We start from the raw sequence: 15,883 nt of genomic DNA, 5'->3' as shown, positions 1-15,883 counted from the left end.
ATGTGTTTGTTTTATTGTCAACTAAATGAATTACTCTATTATATATATATATATATATATATATATAAAATTATGGAATAGAAACCAATTTGTAGAAACTAAAATAATTAGTTGCAATAGTAACTAAATTAGAGACCATTTTAGAAACTAAAAAGAAATTTGGTTTCTAAATTAGTTTCTATTATTGTTAAATAGTTTCTGAATTGGTATCTAATTAGCAACGAAGGTTTTGCTACCAAATTTATAAACTAAATAATTAGTAGTTAAAACCTTAGTTGCTAATTAGATATCAATTTAAAAACTATTTAACAATAATAGAAAATAATATAAACTAATTTAGAAACTATTTTTTTTTTAGTTTTTAAAATGGTCTCTATTTTAGTTTTTTTATTGTAACTAATTATTTTGGTTTCAAAAAATTGGTTTTTATTTCATAATTGTCTTATAGTGATATATTTTAAAAGAATAATTTTTTTATAAATATTTATATTTTTATATATATAATATATATATGCTTAAATTTATATTTATTTAATTCTTATAAGCTTTGAAAAGACCTTTGAGTTCATAGTATAATGATAATTAAGTTTTGGAGTCTTGTAGAAATCCAAAGAATATCCGTGAAACACAATGAATATTTTGTTGCTCACATTTTATATAGTAAGTTTAATTAGTTTCTTTTCATTGAATTATTTATAATAAAATTGTATAATTTTAGAAGTTTATAAAATAAAAATTAAAAATATATTACACATTTTCCAAAGATTTATAAATAATTATACAATTTTGGAAATTGTTATATTGAAGACATTTATTACCATTTATATTTTTTTAGTAACTATGCAATTTTGGAAGAATTATAAAATGAAAATAAAAATAACTTTTATACTTTTAACTTTTCCGTGGTCATATTTTTTTATAATAATGACATATCTGATGCAGATAATAGACTCCTCTCTAGTTACGGAACATAAGCAATAAAATACATTTTTTTATGATTCCAAATATATCATGTTAAGGTAAATATATTTATATTAATTACACTGGATTCCAAATATGACTTTTTAAATAATAAATATGTCATAAAATACCATTTAAGCATCTGTTTTCTTTTTATTTTACATATAAGCTACTTCAATAAATAATTATATTAAAATTCTACGTGTTACAAACTTCTAGATACATTGGTTAAAATTATTACTGGCTTGTACGAGACCCCTCGTATTAATTTGCGAAGAATTTAAAAAAACATAATGATATTTTATTATATTTAGGATTAATATATGTTTTTCTTTTTAATTCAATAAAATATTTAAAACTGGTTTGATAAACACGATTTAATAGAGTAAATACATATAATATAATTGAATAAAAACATAATAAAGTATAATCTTTTATAGTATTTAATACGTTCAAAATAAAAATTAACAAAAGTAGAATATAATATAAATTATGTTGACAAATTATTTTCTTAAAATCACATACAATTTTTTAAAATATAAACTTTTAATTTAATTTGTTTACAAATTATAAAACTTTAAAAAAAAATTAAGTACATTGTATAAAATTATATTTTGATATTAATTTAATTAATATATTAACAAGATTCAAATAATTATTATGTAATTTTAATATTTTAACAAATAATATAATTTAAATTTATGTGTTGCAATTATTATAATTATAAATATAAATATTAAATAAAAGTTATGATATATATTATCATATATATATTATTAAAAATTATAGAAAAATATCTTATTTATTTAGTTACTTTTCTTAAAATTGTAACTACATGAAATAAGTTTTATAAAATTAATATTAGGATTCAAATGTTTTTTAATATTGGAATAAAAGTATTTTTATATTTTTAGTCATTATAATCATTTAAGTTTATGTGAAAAGTATTATATATAGAGAAGAAAATAGATAACTTATTATATCTTGTTCAAACTTTGATCGACACAGCAGTGATACAATATAACAGGTGATGAAATAAAATTATCACATTATGTTAATATAGTAAACAATAAATTACAGATAATTATTATATTATGTTATTTCATATTTTCACACCTTTTATAACAATTATTTCAACCATGAGGTTTAAGAGAATTAACACTAGAGTTGAAATCTTCTATCATAATCTATAATTAAATGACAGATTAAAAATAAGTAAACAACAAACACTCATATTTTTTCAAGGATATATTAATAAGTTCATGCAATTGAAGTGTTTGAAATTGTAATACTGTTTAAGTTGAATTACTATACATGTAATATCGCATATTGCACTACTTAATTATTATAATATATATATATATATATAATATAATATAATATAATATAATATGTATCATTATAAAATAGTATTATAACAAAAATCTATATTTATAAAAAATTCTAAACTTTAAATATATATATACCAAAATAAAGAGAGAAAAATAACTAAGAGACAAATGTAACATTATTTATTATGAACAAATACGTGTAAATTTGACGTATTAGATATATGTTTATGTGAAGCTACTTTCACTTTATTATTTTTTAAATAAAACTATATTACATATGAATTAAGTTATCTCATATCATATAACCTACTATACTAACTATTTTTTAAATAAATTTTTTTAATTATTTAAATCTCCGTCAATTCTCACCACAACCTAACAACTTTCATATGATTCTAATATATCAATAAAATTAATATATCATCTTACAGATAAATTTATAGTTCAATAAATATCTTAAACATATATAGAATAAATGTATCTACATCTTACATTATATCATATAATTTATTTATATATTTCTAAACATAAATTCTATATAACTTCTTTCTATCTGCATGGATCAACTACACATTATATTAATCAATTTTAGGTTGATAAAGTGTCTACTTTTTATGAAATTTTAAGCATGTGAAAATTCTTCTTCTTCTTGATATCTATTCGCAATCTATGTGATTATTATTTGCTATTTTATTTTAAAATTTTTATATTTTCTTTTAAAATTGAATTCTTAATAATGTTATCTTGTTTTTTTGTGTGAGTTTTCTATAAAAAAAAATTCCTTAATAATATTTAATTGAGACACAAACAAACATAAATACATCTCCTGCTATATAAAAATGAGAACAATACTCCAATATAAAAAAAATATGAAATTTTAAAAGATTATTATAATAAAATTCGCACATGACATAATACATGCATGTCTTAATTTTTAATAAGCATGAGAGTGAGGAGAGTAGTATAAATACAAATATATTGACAATTTGCGAAAACAAAGGCTACCAACTACACAGAAACTCAAAGTTCTGCATTGTCTTGCAGAGTGCAATTTTCCAGTGTTTTCTGCTGTAGTTGCAGCTGTCACCTAGCTAGCGAGTAACGTTCGTAGTTCCTGAGTCCTAAGCTACTACTTCCTTCGCCGTTTCGGTATTCTCTCTTCCCTTTCTCCTTTCTTGTTTCCGCAGCTGTTTGCGTAACCGTTTCTTCTCGAAGGTCACCAAGCCGTTTGCTCAGGAAGCAACATGTCCACCATAACTTCCGTTGAACTCAACTATATCGTCTTTCGCTACCTTCACGAATCAGGTTTCTTTAATTTCCTCCACCCTTCGTATTTTTTTTTTCATTCCACTGTTGTGAATTTTCTTATTATACAATTTGCCTCTCGTTTTGCTTGCTTGCTCGCTCTTATTTTGCTTCTTTGTGGTTAGTGAAATTTGAGCGGGACAGATTTTGATTTTGGGCTAATTTTGAGTTTTGGAATTCTAACGGTCTTGGCTGGTTGGTTTGACCAAGAGCTGAAAATGTTGTGGCTAATTGGTTAGGGTTGGCGACAATGGTGATTCCAAAATGGAGCTTTTAATTTTATTTTGGTTTAAGGTAGAAGGAGTGGACATTGATTGTTCTGATGCTGAAAGATTGTTCTCTGGTTTCAAGACTACAATGTTGTAGTTCTGAAGTGAAATTCTGTTTGATTTTTTCGTCTAGAGTCATGAATGTTTTGGTATTATCAATTGCTCACCCAATTCTGGGGCTGGGAGTTTAGTTGGGTTAAATAGACGTGACCAGACCCTCATTTGCAACCTAATTTCACCTCGAGATTGCAGTCTAGTTCCACTGAAATTAGACATTGTTAGGTTTTCAGTCACGATTGTTATCTACTATAAAATGCATGCAAAAAATATTACTCTAGTCCCTTGATATGCAAGAGCAAGGTTTACTGATCTAAGTTCCAATGGAGGAACTGGTAATAATTAACAAATGTTATTATATTAGTTAGTATAATATATCAAACAATATTGAACTAAACTAAAAAAAAAACATTATTCATTATTTTTCCAGTCCAAACCTGTGACCAATAGGTAACAAAGGGCAACTTTTGCATCGGACTAATCCCCATAATATTCGTGACTTTATTTTATTGACAAAGAAATTTCACTTATAAAGTCTTTACTCATAGCATACATTATTCAAAATTAATATTGAAACCAAGTTAAGTATGTCATAACGCAAAAGTTAAATAAGTATGAGCAATTTAATCTCTAGCAACAAAGGAAACTATCAGCTGCTTTGAATAGTTAAAATTTATTTCATCTCAGATTTGTAACCTTGAAACATGATATAGAAAACTCACTGGAAGAAATGTTCTTTGTATGTGTGTAGGGGTTTGTTAATGTACTTGCATTTAGTTTTTATAAGGTATATTCTAATAAGTTATAACTTCGGTTTTCTTAAAATACGCTCAAGATGAAAGTTTGTTAGTGAATCCCCCCCACCACACACACACACGAAATAAATGCTATTGCCAATTTGTCATTCATGAATTAAATTTCTTAAATAACTTTAGAAAGATAACTACGACAAATACTCCATTGTTGCAATAGTGTCAGTGGAATAAAATGGACTAGGGCATTCATTAGGGTGGGAGAAGTTCTGAAATTGATTTTAAATTTTCTTAACCAAAAAAAATTGTTTCTTTAAATTTTAATAAAGCTTTCTGTATTGATGTGAAGGGCATAATGTGCAAAGAAACTGAATTGGATTTTGGTTACTCTTGTTATAACTGCAGGTTTCATACACACTGCTTTTGCATTTGGAAATGAGGCAGGTATTAACAAAATCTCCATTGATGGAACGCTTGTACCAATAGGTGCTCTTATTAGACTTGTTCAGAAGGGGCTACAGTACTTGGAGATGGAAGCCAACTTGAGTAATGTTAGTATTCTTTATTTTAACTCTAGTTTTTACTACCGTCATAACATCCATGTGTTTGAATGGTATTTAAGCTTTTTGTACCCTAGGGTGCATACTGATCAATTGTAGCTTGCCAGTGTGATATAAACCTGGATGAAGATTTTTCATTCTTACAACCTTTGGAACTTATCACAAAAGATGTGCATGAACTTGGGAAAATGGTTAATGAAAGAAGGAAAAAACTACATAAGGATAGAAATAAGAAATCTGAAAAGGAGCATGAAGGTGGGCGAGGATGGGTAAAAGGAAAAGAAAGACATGAAAGGGCAAAAGAATGTGAAAAGGATAGAGATCAGGCAGAAAATCTTAAAGAGCTAGAACAGAAGCGTGGCAATCAGACTAGTAAAGAACTGGTCACAGATCAAGAACAGAATAAAGCTTTTGGAGGTAATCACCTGTCGTTCTTTGCTGTATGTTTGGCATTTCTCGTGGTGTAATTACATCATTTGTATTAATAATTTCCCCTGAATGTAAGTTTTCTTTATAATCCAATGTTTTACTTTTATTTTTAACTATTTTCTGTTTATGTATACAATTTTTTGCTTGTGTTAAGGTTTAATCCTTGTAAAATTTGTAGAATTGTAGTATATTTTCTTGCATGTTGTTATTAGTCTATCAGCTGATGAATGGTGGTGGACCTTGGTTCAATGGTAATGTTACTGCTGTGACCTGAAGGTGACAGGTTTAAATCCTGGAAGATGCCTCATTCTCTGTGGCCCTTGTTGTGATTATTTGGTGAATGGAGTAATGACTGATGATATATTAATGAGTTATTGATATTGTAGAGAGCTAGTAACTCCCAGCTTATTGTCATCCAGTGTTTCTTTTTTTTATTATTCAGTCTGTATCAGTCATACTTCTAAAATATTGGCTATCTGGCTTGTTTTATAAATCTAACAAAAACTACGTATCTAGGTTGCTGTTGTGATGAGTTTCATTGAACTATTAGTTTATTAGTAGCAATTTTGTGGGATTTAGGATTAGAAATGTTCTCTTTGATATCATGTATTTCTAGCCGTATGTCCTAATTCTATATCCTGATTATTTCTAGCAGAAAATTATTAATTTTTTTTTGGGGATATCCCAATGCAATTTCTAATTTAGTTGCATGTTTTTTGCAACACTGGAACCTGCCTGCTCTCTGTTAGAATTTGCAAATATTCAAATTAGTTTTCTGTTCGAATTAATTTTTTTCTTCAACAAATGAATTAAAAGTTTTCATTCATTTTTTGTAGGACCAGAGCGGATGGACATTTCTACAGTATTAACACCGCAACCATGTGAAATCCGTAGGTCAGATGTGATGGTTTTAGAAGGTCATACTTCTGAGGTGAAGTATTTCATCAATATGTTTTTGGTTTGTTTACTTTTTATATTTGCTTTCATCTGCTGTTTTCACTGTAAAACACTATTAACGGCCCTGTTTACTGTACACTTAGGTGTGTGCTTGTGCATGGAGTCCTACAGGATCTCTTCTAGCATCAGGGTAGGAATCTTCTTCGTGGTTGATTTAATTTTTTCATCAATATGTATTTATGAGTGTGTATTTTATAGCTGTACACTATATTGCTCAACTTGGATTTTCATTCGTTATTCTTCCTTTTTGATGAAGAGATGCTAAATGTATTTGGGATTTTGTGCTTGTTCAGCTTTAACACAAGTATATTGGCAAGAATGGTTGCAAATATTGTCAGAATTCTGCATTAGTTGTATACTTGAATCAGTGGTTATATTTGAGAATTTAAGGACTACTAGATTCCTGTTTTCAAAAGCAGTTGTAGTTCTTAAAAAAAGTAGAGTTTAAAAATGATTTTTTTATTCAGCTTATGCAACTTTAACATTGTTTTTTTTTATCTATAAAAACAGAAAATCCTAGCAATTTCAAATGTTCTTTAGAATTTTGTGTTATATAAACAACTGCATTCAAGGTGTCATTGAGTCAGTTATATCATAAATAGCAGTTGCATAGATAGTATATCCACAGGTAAGTTATCTTCCTCATTGGCGGATAAGACACTTTGAATCATTTGCAACTGGATTCATGGTGTCATTAAGGTATTTATGTCATAAATAGCAGTTAGGTAGATAGTATCCACAGGTAAGTTATTTTCCTCATTTGCTGGAACTTTGAAGAGGAATGTTTGAATGATTTGGGTTTAAATGGCATTCAATACATTTCACCCATCTTAAATGGCATTCAAATTAATTTTTGCTTCCATAGTGTTTAAATTAATAGTGAAGGATGTTTCTTTTGGAAGATCTCCATCTTTTCTCAAATTTTCCTTTTTTTTGCCAATTGACCCTTTGCTTTAAGTTGTTTTGCTAGATACAAAAGCAGGCTTGAAATCACATTTTTCCCCTTTCTTGAATTGATTGCTTTCTGATTTTCATAATGATATCTCAATAATTTATTTTTGCTAAGCTGAAACCATCCTTCACTTTGTAAAACTCTTTTGAAAATAATTTAATTGTGTACGTATTTGTTTTGAAGTGTTTTTAATTCACTACTGTAACTTTCACTTTTTTTTAAAAAAAAAGACTTAAAATAGGATCGAAGGGCCTTAAATTTTGTTCACAGTAAATTTGGAAAGATATGTGATGTTAGTAGGAGGAAAAGTATGTTAAATTCTGATTCTACATGTCCTTTATTTTTGTTCTGAAATATGTTTTAAAGAATGCTTTTATTGTTCTCAGACAACTTTGAAGAGAGTAAACTGTTTCAGAAATAGAGACCTGATGAATTGCTTCTTACAATATCTTTTAACTTCTCTATCATAATTTCAACTGTAGGTCTGGGGATTCAACAGCTCGTATTTGGTCAATACCAGAAGGGAGATGCAAATCTGCTTCGCTGAGTGACCCTCCAAATGTGTTTGTATTGAAACATGTTAGGGGTAAAACAAATGAGAAGAGTAATGATGTCACTACACTTGATTGGAATGTGAGTTTGATTGCATATTCTAATTTGAACTCAAGATGATTACTGATAGTGTCTTCACCCTCTCCTATTCTTTTGCTAATTTTTCTCCGTACATCTCTGTTTTTCAAACCTTCACCAGCCTCACTGAAGCAGGGTAAGTTTGTGACAAGGAAATTGTACAATAGGTCATGTTTTATATGTTTCACTTTCAAGGGAGGTTTCAGTAGGTCTGTCTGTTGTGTGAAAGCCAAGAAAAATAGATAGGAGATTTAGCATTTTATTTTTAATTCTTTTCCTCTCTCTTGGTATGCTTAGGTATTTATTTATGCATTTGTAATATTTGTATATTAATGGTTATTGTTTGTAATATTTAATATATTAAGTCATAATTATGTTTTATTTTGTGAAAAGTTTGACCTCTAGTTGCCGTAATGCAGGGGGAGGGGACACTTCTTGCAACTGGCTCATATGATGGGCAAGCAAGAATTTGGACCACCAATGGTAGGTCATTTCTTATAAACATAGACTTTCAGTAAAGCCTTTTGTAAGATATATGTGATTATAAACTTAGCAAGAATTTGGACCACCAATGGGTTTATACAACGAAATCAAACTAAGTGATTTAGATGATAAGGAATTTTAAACTTTAACAACTTTTATATGCTAACATGCACCAGTTGAATGTTTCAGTGTATCTGTTTTGTGTGAATACCCTTGTTGTTTGTCGTATGTGTTCAGATCTTAGTTTTTTTTTCCTGTATATAAAATCATCATTTTTATTGTTGTTTGCTTTACCTGTTGGAAAGCTGTTGCATAAGTTATGTTGGAAGAAATGTGAATTTAATTTTGAGTTGGGCCAAACCTCTCCTCTAGGATCTATTGCAGCACAAAACTCAACACTCAATTATTATTTTGAATTTTGATCATGCAGCGGTGTTATTTTTTACCAGGTGAACTGAGCAGTATTTTAAGCAAACACAAGGGACCCATATTCTCTTTGAAGTGGAATAAGAAAGGTGATTATCTTCTCACTGGAAGTTGTGACCAATCCGCAATTGTATGGGATGTGAAAGCTGTGAAATGGAAACAACAATTTGAATTTCATTCAGGTAAAATTTTAAATACACCCTTCTTTACAAGGTGGAATTTTATAGTATGAAAAGAACTCTTTCCGATAATATTTTAAACCATTTTTATTGATAACTTATGAAATTTGGGTTTTCTATGCTGTTTAGGTTGGACACTTGATGTTGACTGGCGCAACAATGTGTCATTTGCAACAAGCTCAACTGACACTAAAATACATGTATGCAAGATTGGCGAAAACCTCCCAATTAAAACTTTTGTTGGCCATCAGGTTCATACACCTCACCTCATTTTTTTAAAAGATTATGCTATGCACGGTTACATATGATACTGAGATTACACCTATGGGAGGGAGAGGTTAAAAATGGAAAGTATGGGTAATTGTACTGATTGATGGATGATCCTGGGATAGTGCTTTGGCGATGAATCCATTCCCTACTTTATTGATAAGAAGTTTAAAAGGCCTAGCCTTGTTTGGCAATGAATCTATGTACATCCTTGAGGTGGTGCTTTGAAGATGAATCCTGATAGAAAAACAAGGACTGTCTTATTTATATCTAAGAAATTGCAATTCAAGGGATCTATTTGTGCACGTATTACTTCCCCATACAAGCATTCCCTGCACACTCCTTTTTTCTAGCAGCGTAGTTTGAGGCCTTATCTAACTTGTATCTTCTAGAATGTCTTTTGGGTAAACCTGGGCATATCAAATATGGCTGGACATGCTGGACTGGGAGGACCCCAGTCTTATTCTAATATATTGTAGTGCTAACAAATCTTGATTTGCTAAGTTGTCATTTCCTAGGTGGCCTTATAAAAATCTACAGACAGCAAAGTCAGTAGTTAATGATCTGCTTGATTACTGAATTCTGTGTAACTAGCTTTATAGGTCCTGCATTAAGTTTTCATTAAAATGCAATCTAGTGCTTGGATAAGCTTTTACTGTCTAATGATGGCCTTTCACAATTTCAGAGTGAAGTTAATTGTATCAAATGGGATCCCACTGGTTCATTATTGGCCTCTTGTTCTGATGATATGACGGCAAAGGTAACATCACTCACTGTTATGGTTTACTTTATCATTATATAATAGCTTTTTTTTTTGGTACTGGATTTTGCAATCTGACCTTTTATGGAATTTTTTTATCAGGTAAATATGTATTCTTGCTGAACTAATTGTAAAATTATTGTGTTTGTGCGCTGTATGTTTGCCATTTATTGTTTTGTAGGTATGGAGTATGAAACACGATAAATATCTTCATGATTTTAGGGAGCATTCCAAGGTACCATTTATGAATATTTCTTGATGTCAGTGTATTTATATTTCCTTTTGAATTTTTCATATATTATGTAGATAGTTAGAAAACTGAATAATTATTTTGTAGGAGATATATACTATCAGATGGAGCCCAACTGGTCCTGGTACAAATAACCCTAATAAAAATTTGGTGTTGGCTAGGTATGTTAGTTGCTTGAAGTTAGATTCATTTCTCTTGAGCTTTTAAAATGCATTTGTTAGCAACGTCTTGTTTGGTACTATAGAATCCTGTGCCATCTTTGGCATGTTACTGATTCCATTCCAGTTGATGTGTGCATAATGCTCGTAGTTGTTAACTTTTTAATTGATGATGGGACACTTGTGATTATCTAAAAATAAATTGTATTAGATCAGACAATGTATAGCATTTTATCTTGCTGTGCCAGTTTCAGAAACTCCTAGAGAAAACTGTGATGCAGCATGTGACCACTAATTTCCTACTTCCCTATAATTAGTTTCTGTTTTGATTCTGTTTCTAATGAGTGTCCTAATTTTCCTTTTTAAGTTAGTATCTTAGTTTCCTTATTTCGATGCCATTCTATTTAAAGCCCGAGGAGTAATTGAAACAATCTTCTGGTTTATTATCAAATCTCCGTGTGTGCTTTGAGTCGAACATTCTTGAAATAATCATCCACTAATTGAAAGCTCTTTTTTTCCCTCGAATGTAATGTTGTTGTCTTGTAGTTTGCTTTATGTTGATCAATGACCTATGTGCGGGTGCATATATACATGCAATCATGTTTCCTTGCGTTTTTTTAATATATTTTTCTTAATACTAGACTAAGTTTTTTTGTTTATTTTAAGCGACCTAGTCATCTTTATGTGCAGTGCATCATTTGATTCAACAGTAAAGCTCTGGGATGTGGAACTTGGGAAACTTGTCTACAACTTGAATGGACACGGGTATGGTTTGTTTAGCTTTGCTTTATTTATGTATGAGATAAATTGTTCGGCTGAGAAGGTATCGTCTTTGTTGTATGAACGCTCCTTGATGAGATTTTTGTATATGTCCTTAGTTGTTTGTTCGTGGTTGCTCTCGATCTTTGTCCTCGGTCCGGGATGGGAGAGGGTACCTGCAAAAGGTTCTTCGATGCTCAAATTAGAACTCAGTATTCGGTGGTTGGAAAAATAAATGATATTAGAAAGCATACCTGAACATGGATGTGGTTAACTTATTTATAGAGCCAAGATGGACTCATGGGGTGTCGAGTCCGATTAGCATGAATACCTTATGTGAGTTGATTTTAGAATTGCACATGTTTTTAGGATTTTCACTTGGATTATGATTTATGATTAACATGATATGGTGAAACTCAGTGAAGATTGTCACTGCACACGAACTTAACTAAGAAGTGGTTAAGTAAGTGTGAGTGTTCTCTTCAAAAGAGCAAAGGAAAAACGCAATATACTAGATGATGGATGATGAGCACGAAATTAAAGAGAAGCCAATATAAATGGCGGAATATAAAAGAGACATAACCAAAGAATGGAAGAACATAGGTGAAAATGAAAGGAAAATAAAGGAAAGAGTAAGATGAGAGGAAGCTTATGGATATGGAGAAGATGGTAGTGAATCACGCCACTTGGGGGAGAAGTCGCCACTTAGAAGCAACTTTTGCTCAAGATAAGACTCAAAGAGAATTGGAAAAACACTCAGGAAATCACCCTGATAAAGTTTCTTTACTCAAAAGTCAATGTAATTTACAAGAGGGAAGACACTATTCATAGATATAAGTGCCTTGGAGAGGAAGAGAGGAAGGTTAGGGACGTAAATGGTTACAAGCTTATAGAAACTAGGTCAAATGTGAGTACATGGGTGAGTCTTCTAGAATCTAGGTCAAAGTGAGCACATGGGTAATCTTCTATAAACTTATTTTTTTTCTAATTGGGTCAATGTGAGCCCAATTGGTTACAAATTAAAATTGTTTTAAAAATACTAGAATGAAAAATAATTGATACTCTGTCCCATGTCCGGTTGTTCTTCTCCTAAGGATCTTCTGATGGATGATGGAGCCTGTGTCTCCATCTCAGATGTTTGACCTAGTCTTGAATAGTCATTTGAGCTCGTGTTCAACTTCTTGTAAAGTTGGGTCATATCAATATCATTATTGTATTAGTTTGACTTTTAGGTCCGACTAATTAAGCTAATCTTAGTAGATATGGAAATATTTTAAGGGCCGATGTGTTCATTGTATGCCAAGCACATCTCGGCCTATACAGTACATACCATTAAGTTTCTCCTCCCAGCCTCTTTCCCTTTTGTTTGAAAGTGATCAATTTTATACGCGACTCATCAGCTTGAAGCTTGTAAGTTCCATTTTAGTTTCAACCGAGCTTAATTGAATTTTCTTAGAATCCAAACTTCTTGTTTATCTGGTGATAAATGTATACCCGTGGTCCTGCAAATTGGATTCTTTTGGTAGAAAACATTTCAAATTTAGTAAAGGAGGCTGTTAATTCACTCTCTTTGAATATTACCAATCCCCTTGATTCCAATTTTGTTTATTTGTTCCTACAGAGATCGTGTATATTCTGTTGCATTCAGTCCCAACGGTGAGTATTTAGCCAGTGGGTCTCCTGACAAATCGATGCTCATATGGTCCTTGAAGGAAGGCAAGATCGTTAAAACCTACAGTGGTGATGGCGGCATTTTCGAGGTGTGCTGGAATAAGGAGGGTAACAAGATCGCTGCATGTTTTGCCAATAATACAGTTTGCGTTTTGGATTTCAGAATGTAAGAATCTATGGAAGTGTACTACGCTCCATTGGGTGGATAGTTTTCCTGTCTTAACCATAGTTGTAGGCATAACTTGTTGGAGCGTACTCTCCATGAAAAAAAATGTATAGATTGAGTTGGAGACATCGTGTTTTGTCATTGCACTCCCTGTGCTATTCAAAGTTAAAACCATACTACAGTACATCGTGAAGCATTCGTTTAACATGATAAAGGAGTTTGACTTCATATTTTCTCAATTTTTTAGACAAGTTTCATTGTAAAATTTATCAAATATAAATTTACAAAATATTGGCTTTTATGATAAAATTATTATTGAATAAATATTTATTTAGTGTTCAACAATTTATCGCATATCTAATTTTGTAATGAAGTCAATGCTCTTCAGGCAAAACGCATTACAGTCACTAATAAACACTACAACATCACATTGGTTGAAATTCATATAGATCTTATAGTCTGACTAATTAAGGTTGTGTTATCTGATGAATGAGACTTATTAATAGAATTTCATGAATTTTATTTAGTAAAAATTTAAGTGAAAGCTTCTTAACAATGTGATTAATTTACTCGCCTACTTTAAATATTAAATATTTTACATAAAATTAAAATAAATATTAAAAAAAAATTCATCATTCAACTTAATAACTAATTTAATATGCAAGGCGTTATTTTCCTATTGTTTTTTCTTTTACCTCCGTATTCTCTTAATTCCAAAATTACGCACCAAAATAATGTTAAGTTTATTATTTTTATTTATAGATTATATAATCTGTAGATGTTTTGAATTATACAATTTAAAATATAATTTTAAATGAAATAATTTAATTTTTTTTTATCAAATATGTTTTGAGTTATATAATCTAAAATATAAAGTTATATTTTAAATTGTGAAGTTTGAAATATAAATATATTTTAAATTTTAAATTATATAATATACAAGATATTTGATAATTTAGTTCGAAGTTTGGAATTTTAAATTTTTTATTAAATAACTTTTTAACTTTATAATTTAGAATATAAAATTAAAGATAAATAAAACTTTTCATAAAAAAAAAAAGTAAGGTGATAAAGGAAGGGCTGCTTCTTCCTGCACCCCTACGTTTTTCTTCCTACACCCCCACAATTTTGTAAATCCCAAAACTGACCTTCACCTTATTTCGAAAGCAACTTGTTGATTTTCGGATTGCTGAATCTAGAAGTCTAATTTTTGTTACGGATTGATGGATCTGGGAGATTATCGGATTCATCAATCCGGAATATTTATGGATTTTCCAATCTAGAATGCTAAAAAATAAATGCGGATTTCCCATTTTGTAAAATTACCGAATTGCATTGTCCGGAAGAAGAAAGAGTAGTGTGAATTTTATGTGTATTTTAGGGTTTTTAAAAAATAGTAGGGATATTATTGTCTTTGCATTACATTGTGGGGGTGCAGGAAGAAAAATGTAGGGGTGCAGGAAGAAACGGTCTAAAGGAAGAAAACGCCGTAACAAAAGGGCCATTGCTCAATCTTTCTGGGCCAGTCCAGTCCAATGTGGGCTTGTTGATCTGACAACAACCACACTAGGGTTTAGCTCTTCCTCACACGGTGCCTAAACCCCTAATCTCGTGTTCCATTTCCGGACAGAGCAAAATCAAAGAAATGGCGTGGCGCGGTGGATCTCTCTCGAGGTCGTTACTCTCCGCCGCAAGAACCATACCTACTCGTTCCTCTGCTTCTCGCCTTCAACATTCTTCTTCCCCTTCCCTTCGCTCTCACCTTCTCCACCCTCGCCGCCCCCTCTTTACACTCCCCAGGTAAGGTAACTTGTGGTCATTTTCCTTGTGACCTATTTTTTTATAATTATTCAATACTTTTTCTTCTAAATTATAGTTTTATTTCTGCAGGACAATTGGAATTCTCGGCTGCACGCAATCGCTGTTGCCTCTGCACAGCGCTGACGCCGCTGCTCGTCTCACTTCTCACATCTCCGTCGGATCGCGCGCTTGCTGCGAATTGTCCCAGGGTACTCTTTCCTTCCAAAATTTTTATTTCTTATATTAGTGCGGCATGTTTCTTTCCTTGCAATGTACTATTATTTTCTCTGTATATTCTACACTACGGTTACGTGTTGATTTCCGAAAAAAGTTTACTAAAAGTATAGATCGGTAATGAATAGGAGAAAAAGTAATGTGGAATCCTTAGAAAAAAAATTCAATTGTGTATTTATAGAGTCTTTGTTTCCAACAGGTACTTGAACAGACTTTAGAGAATGTATCAGTTGTGATTATACGTTTGGCTGGACGCGAAATGGTGGCTAATGCTGTAAAGCAGGAAGCCTGTTGGAGGTTTGGGTAGTTCGATTGAGAAACATAATCATTTGTATGAATGATAAATAAAATACACAACATATCCTTCTAATTGCAACTTTTCAGGTTAAATTGATCAGCATGAACATTGTTTTGGAATGAACTTATGTGTTCTATAAATGTGAATTGGCTTCCCATTACTGGATAAGGTAGTTGCAACAGTTTTACACTGCTTACATAAAATTAGAAAGTTTTATAGTGTTGGTTAAA

At 30.7% G+C, this 15,883-nt stretch overlaps 2 protein-coding genes across 3 annotated transcripts; both read left to right on the top strand.

Moving 5' to 3' along the window:
- Positions 1-3,277: 3,277 nt before the first annotated feature.
- Positions 3,278-13,560, top strand: LOC137810074 (WD40 repeat-containing protein HOS15). 2 transcript variants are annotated; one of them, XM_068611195.1, is made up of 15 exons: positions 3,278-3,440; positions 3,507-3,596; positions 5,080-5,225; positions 5,342-5,651; positions 6,500-6,594; positions 6,704-6,750; positions 8,055-8,205; positions 8,622-8,685; positions 9,135-9,293; positions 9,420-9,541; positions 10,243-10,317; positions 10,499-10,552; positions 10,655-10,728; positions 11,416-11,490; positions 13,106-13,560. In XM_068611195.1, exons 2-15 carry the CDS (start codon positions 3,536-3,538, stop codon positions 13,323-13,325), a joined length of 1,653 nt encoding a protein of 550 aa, XP_068467296.1. In that variant the 5' UTR covers positions 3,278-3,440; positions 3,507-3,535; the 3' UTR covers positions 13,326-13,560. The 2 variants fall into 2 exon arrangements, with proteins under 2 accessions (XP_068467296.1, XP_068467297.1); XM_068611196.2 differs by having other exon boundaries at positions 3,282-3,440; positions 5,312-5,651.
- A 1,346-nt stretch (positions 13,561-14,906) lies between these two features.
- On the top strand, positions 14,907-15,883 carry LOC137810073 (uncharacterized). The gene is made up of 3 exons (XM_090298043.1): positions 14,907-15,121; positions 15,212-15,330; positions 15,555-15,883. The coding sequence occupies exons 1-3, from the start codon at positions 14,967-14,969 to the stop codon at positions 15,560-15,562; spliced, it is 282 nt and encodes a 93-aa protein (XP_090154169.1). The 5' UTR covers positions 14,907-14,966; the 3' UTR covers positions 15,563-15,883.

The sequence above is a fragment of the Phaseolus vulgaris genome, chromosome 2, assembly GCF_051622355.1.
Source record: "Phaseolus vulgaris cultivar YP4 chromosome 2, ASM5162235v1, whole genome shotgun sequence".
Lineage (NCBI taxonomy): Eukaryota > Viridiplantae > Streptophyta > Magnoliopsida > Fabales > Fabaceae > Phaseolus > Phaseolus vulgaris.
Note: the sequence above shows the minus strand (reverse complement) of the source record. Positions and strands in the feature narration are given on the sequence as shown.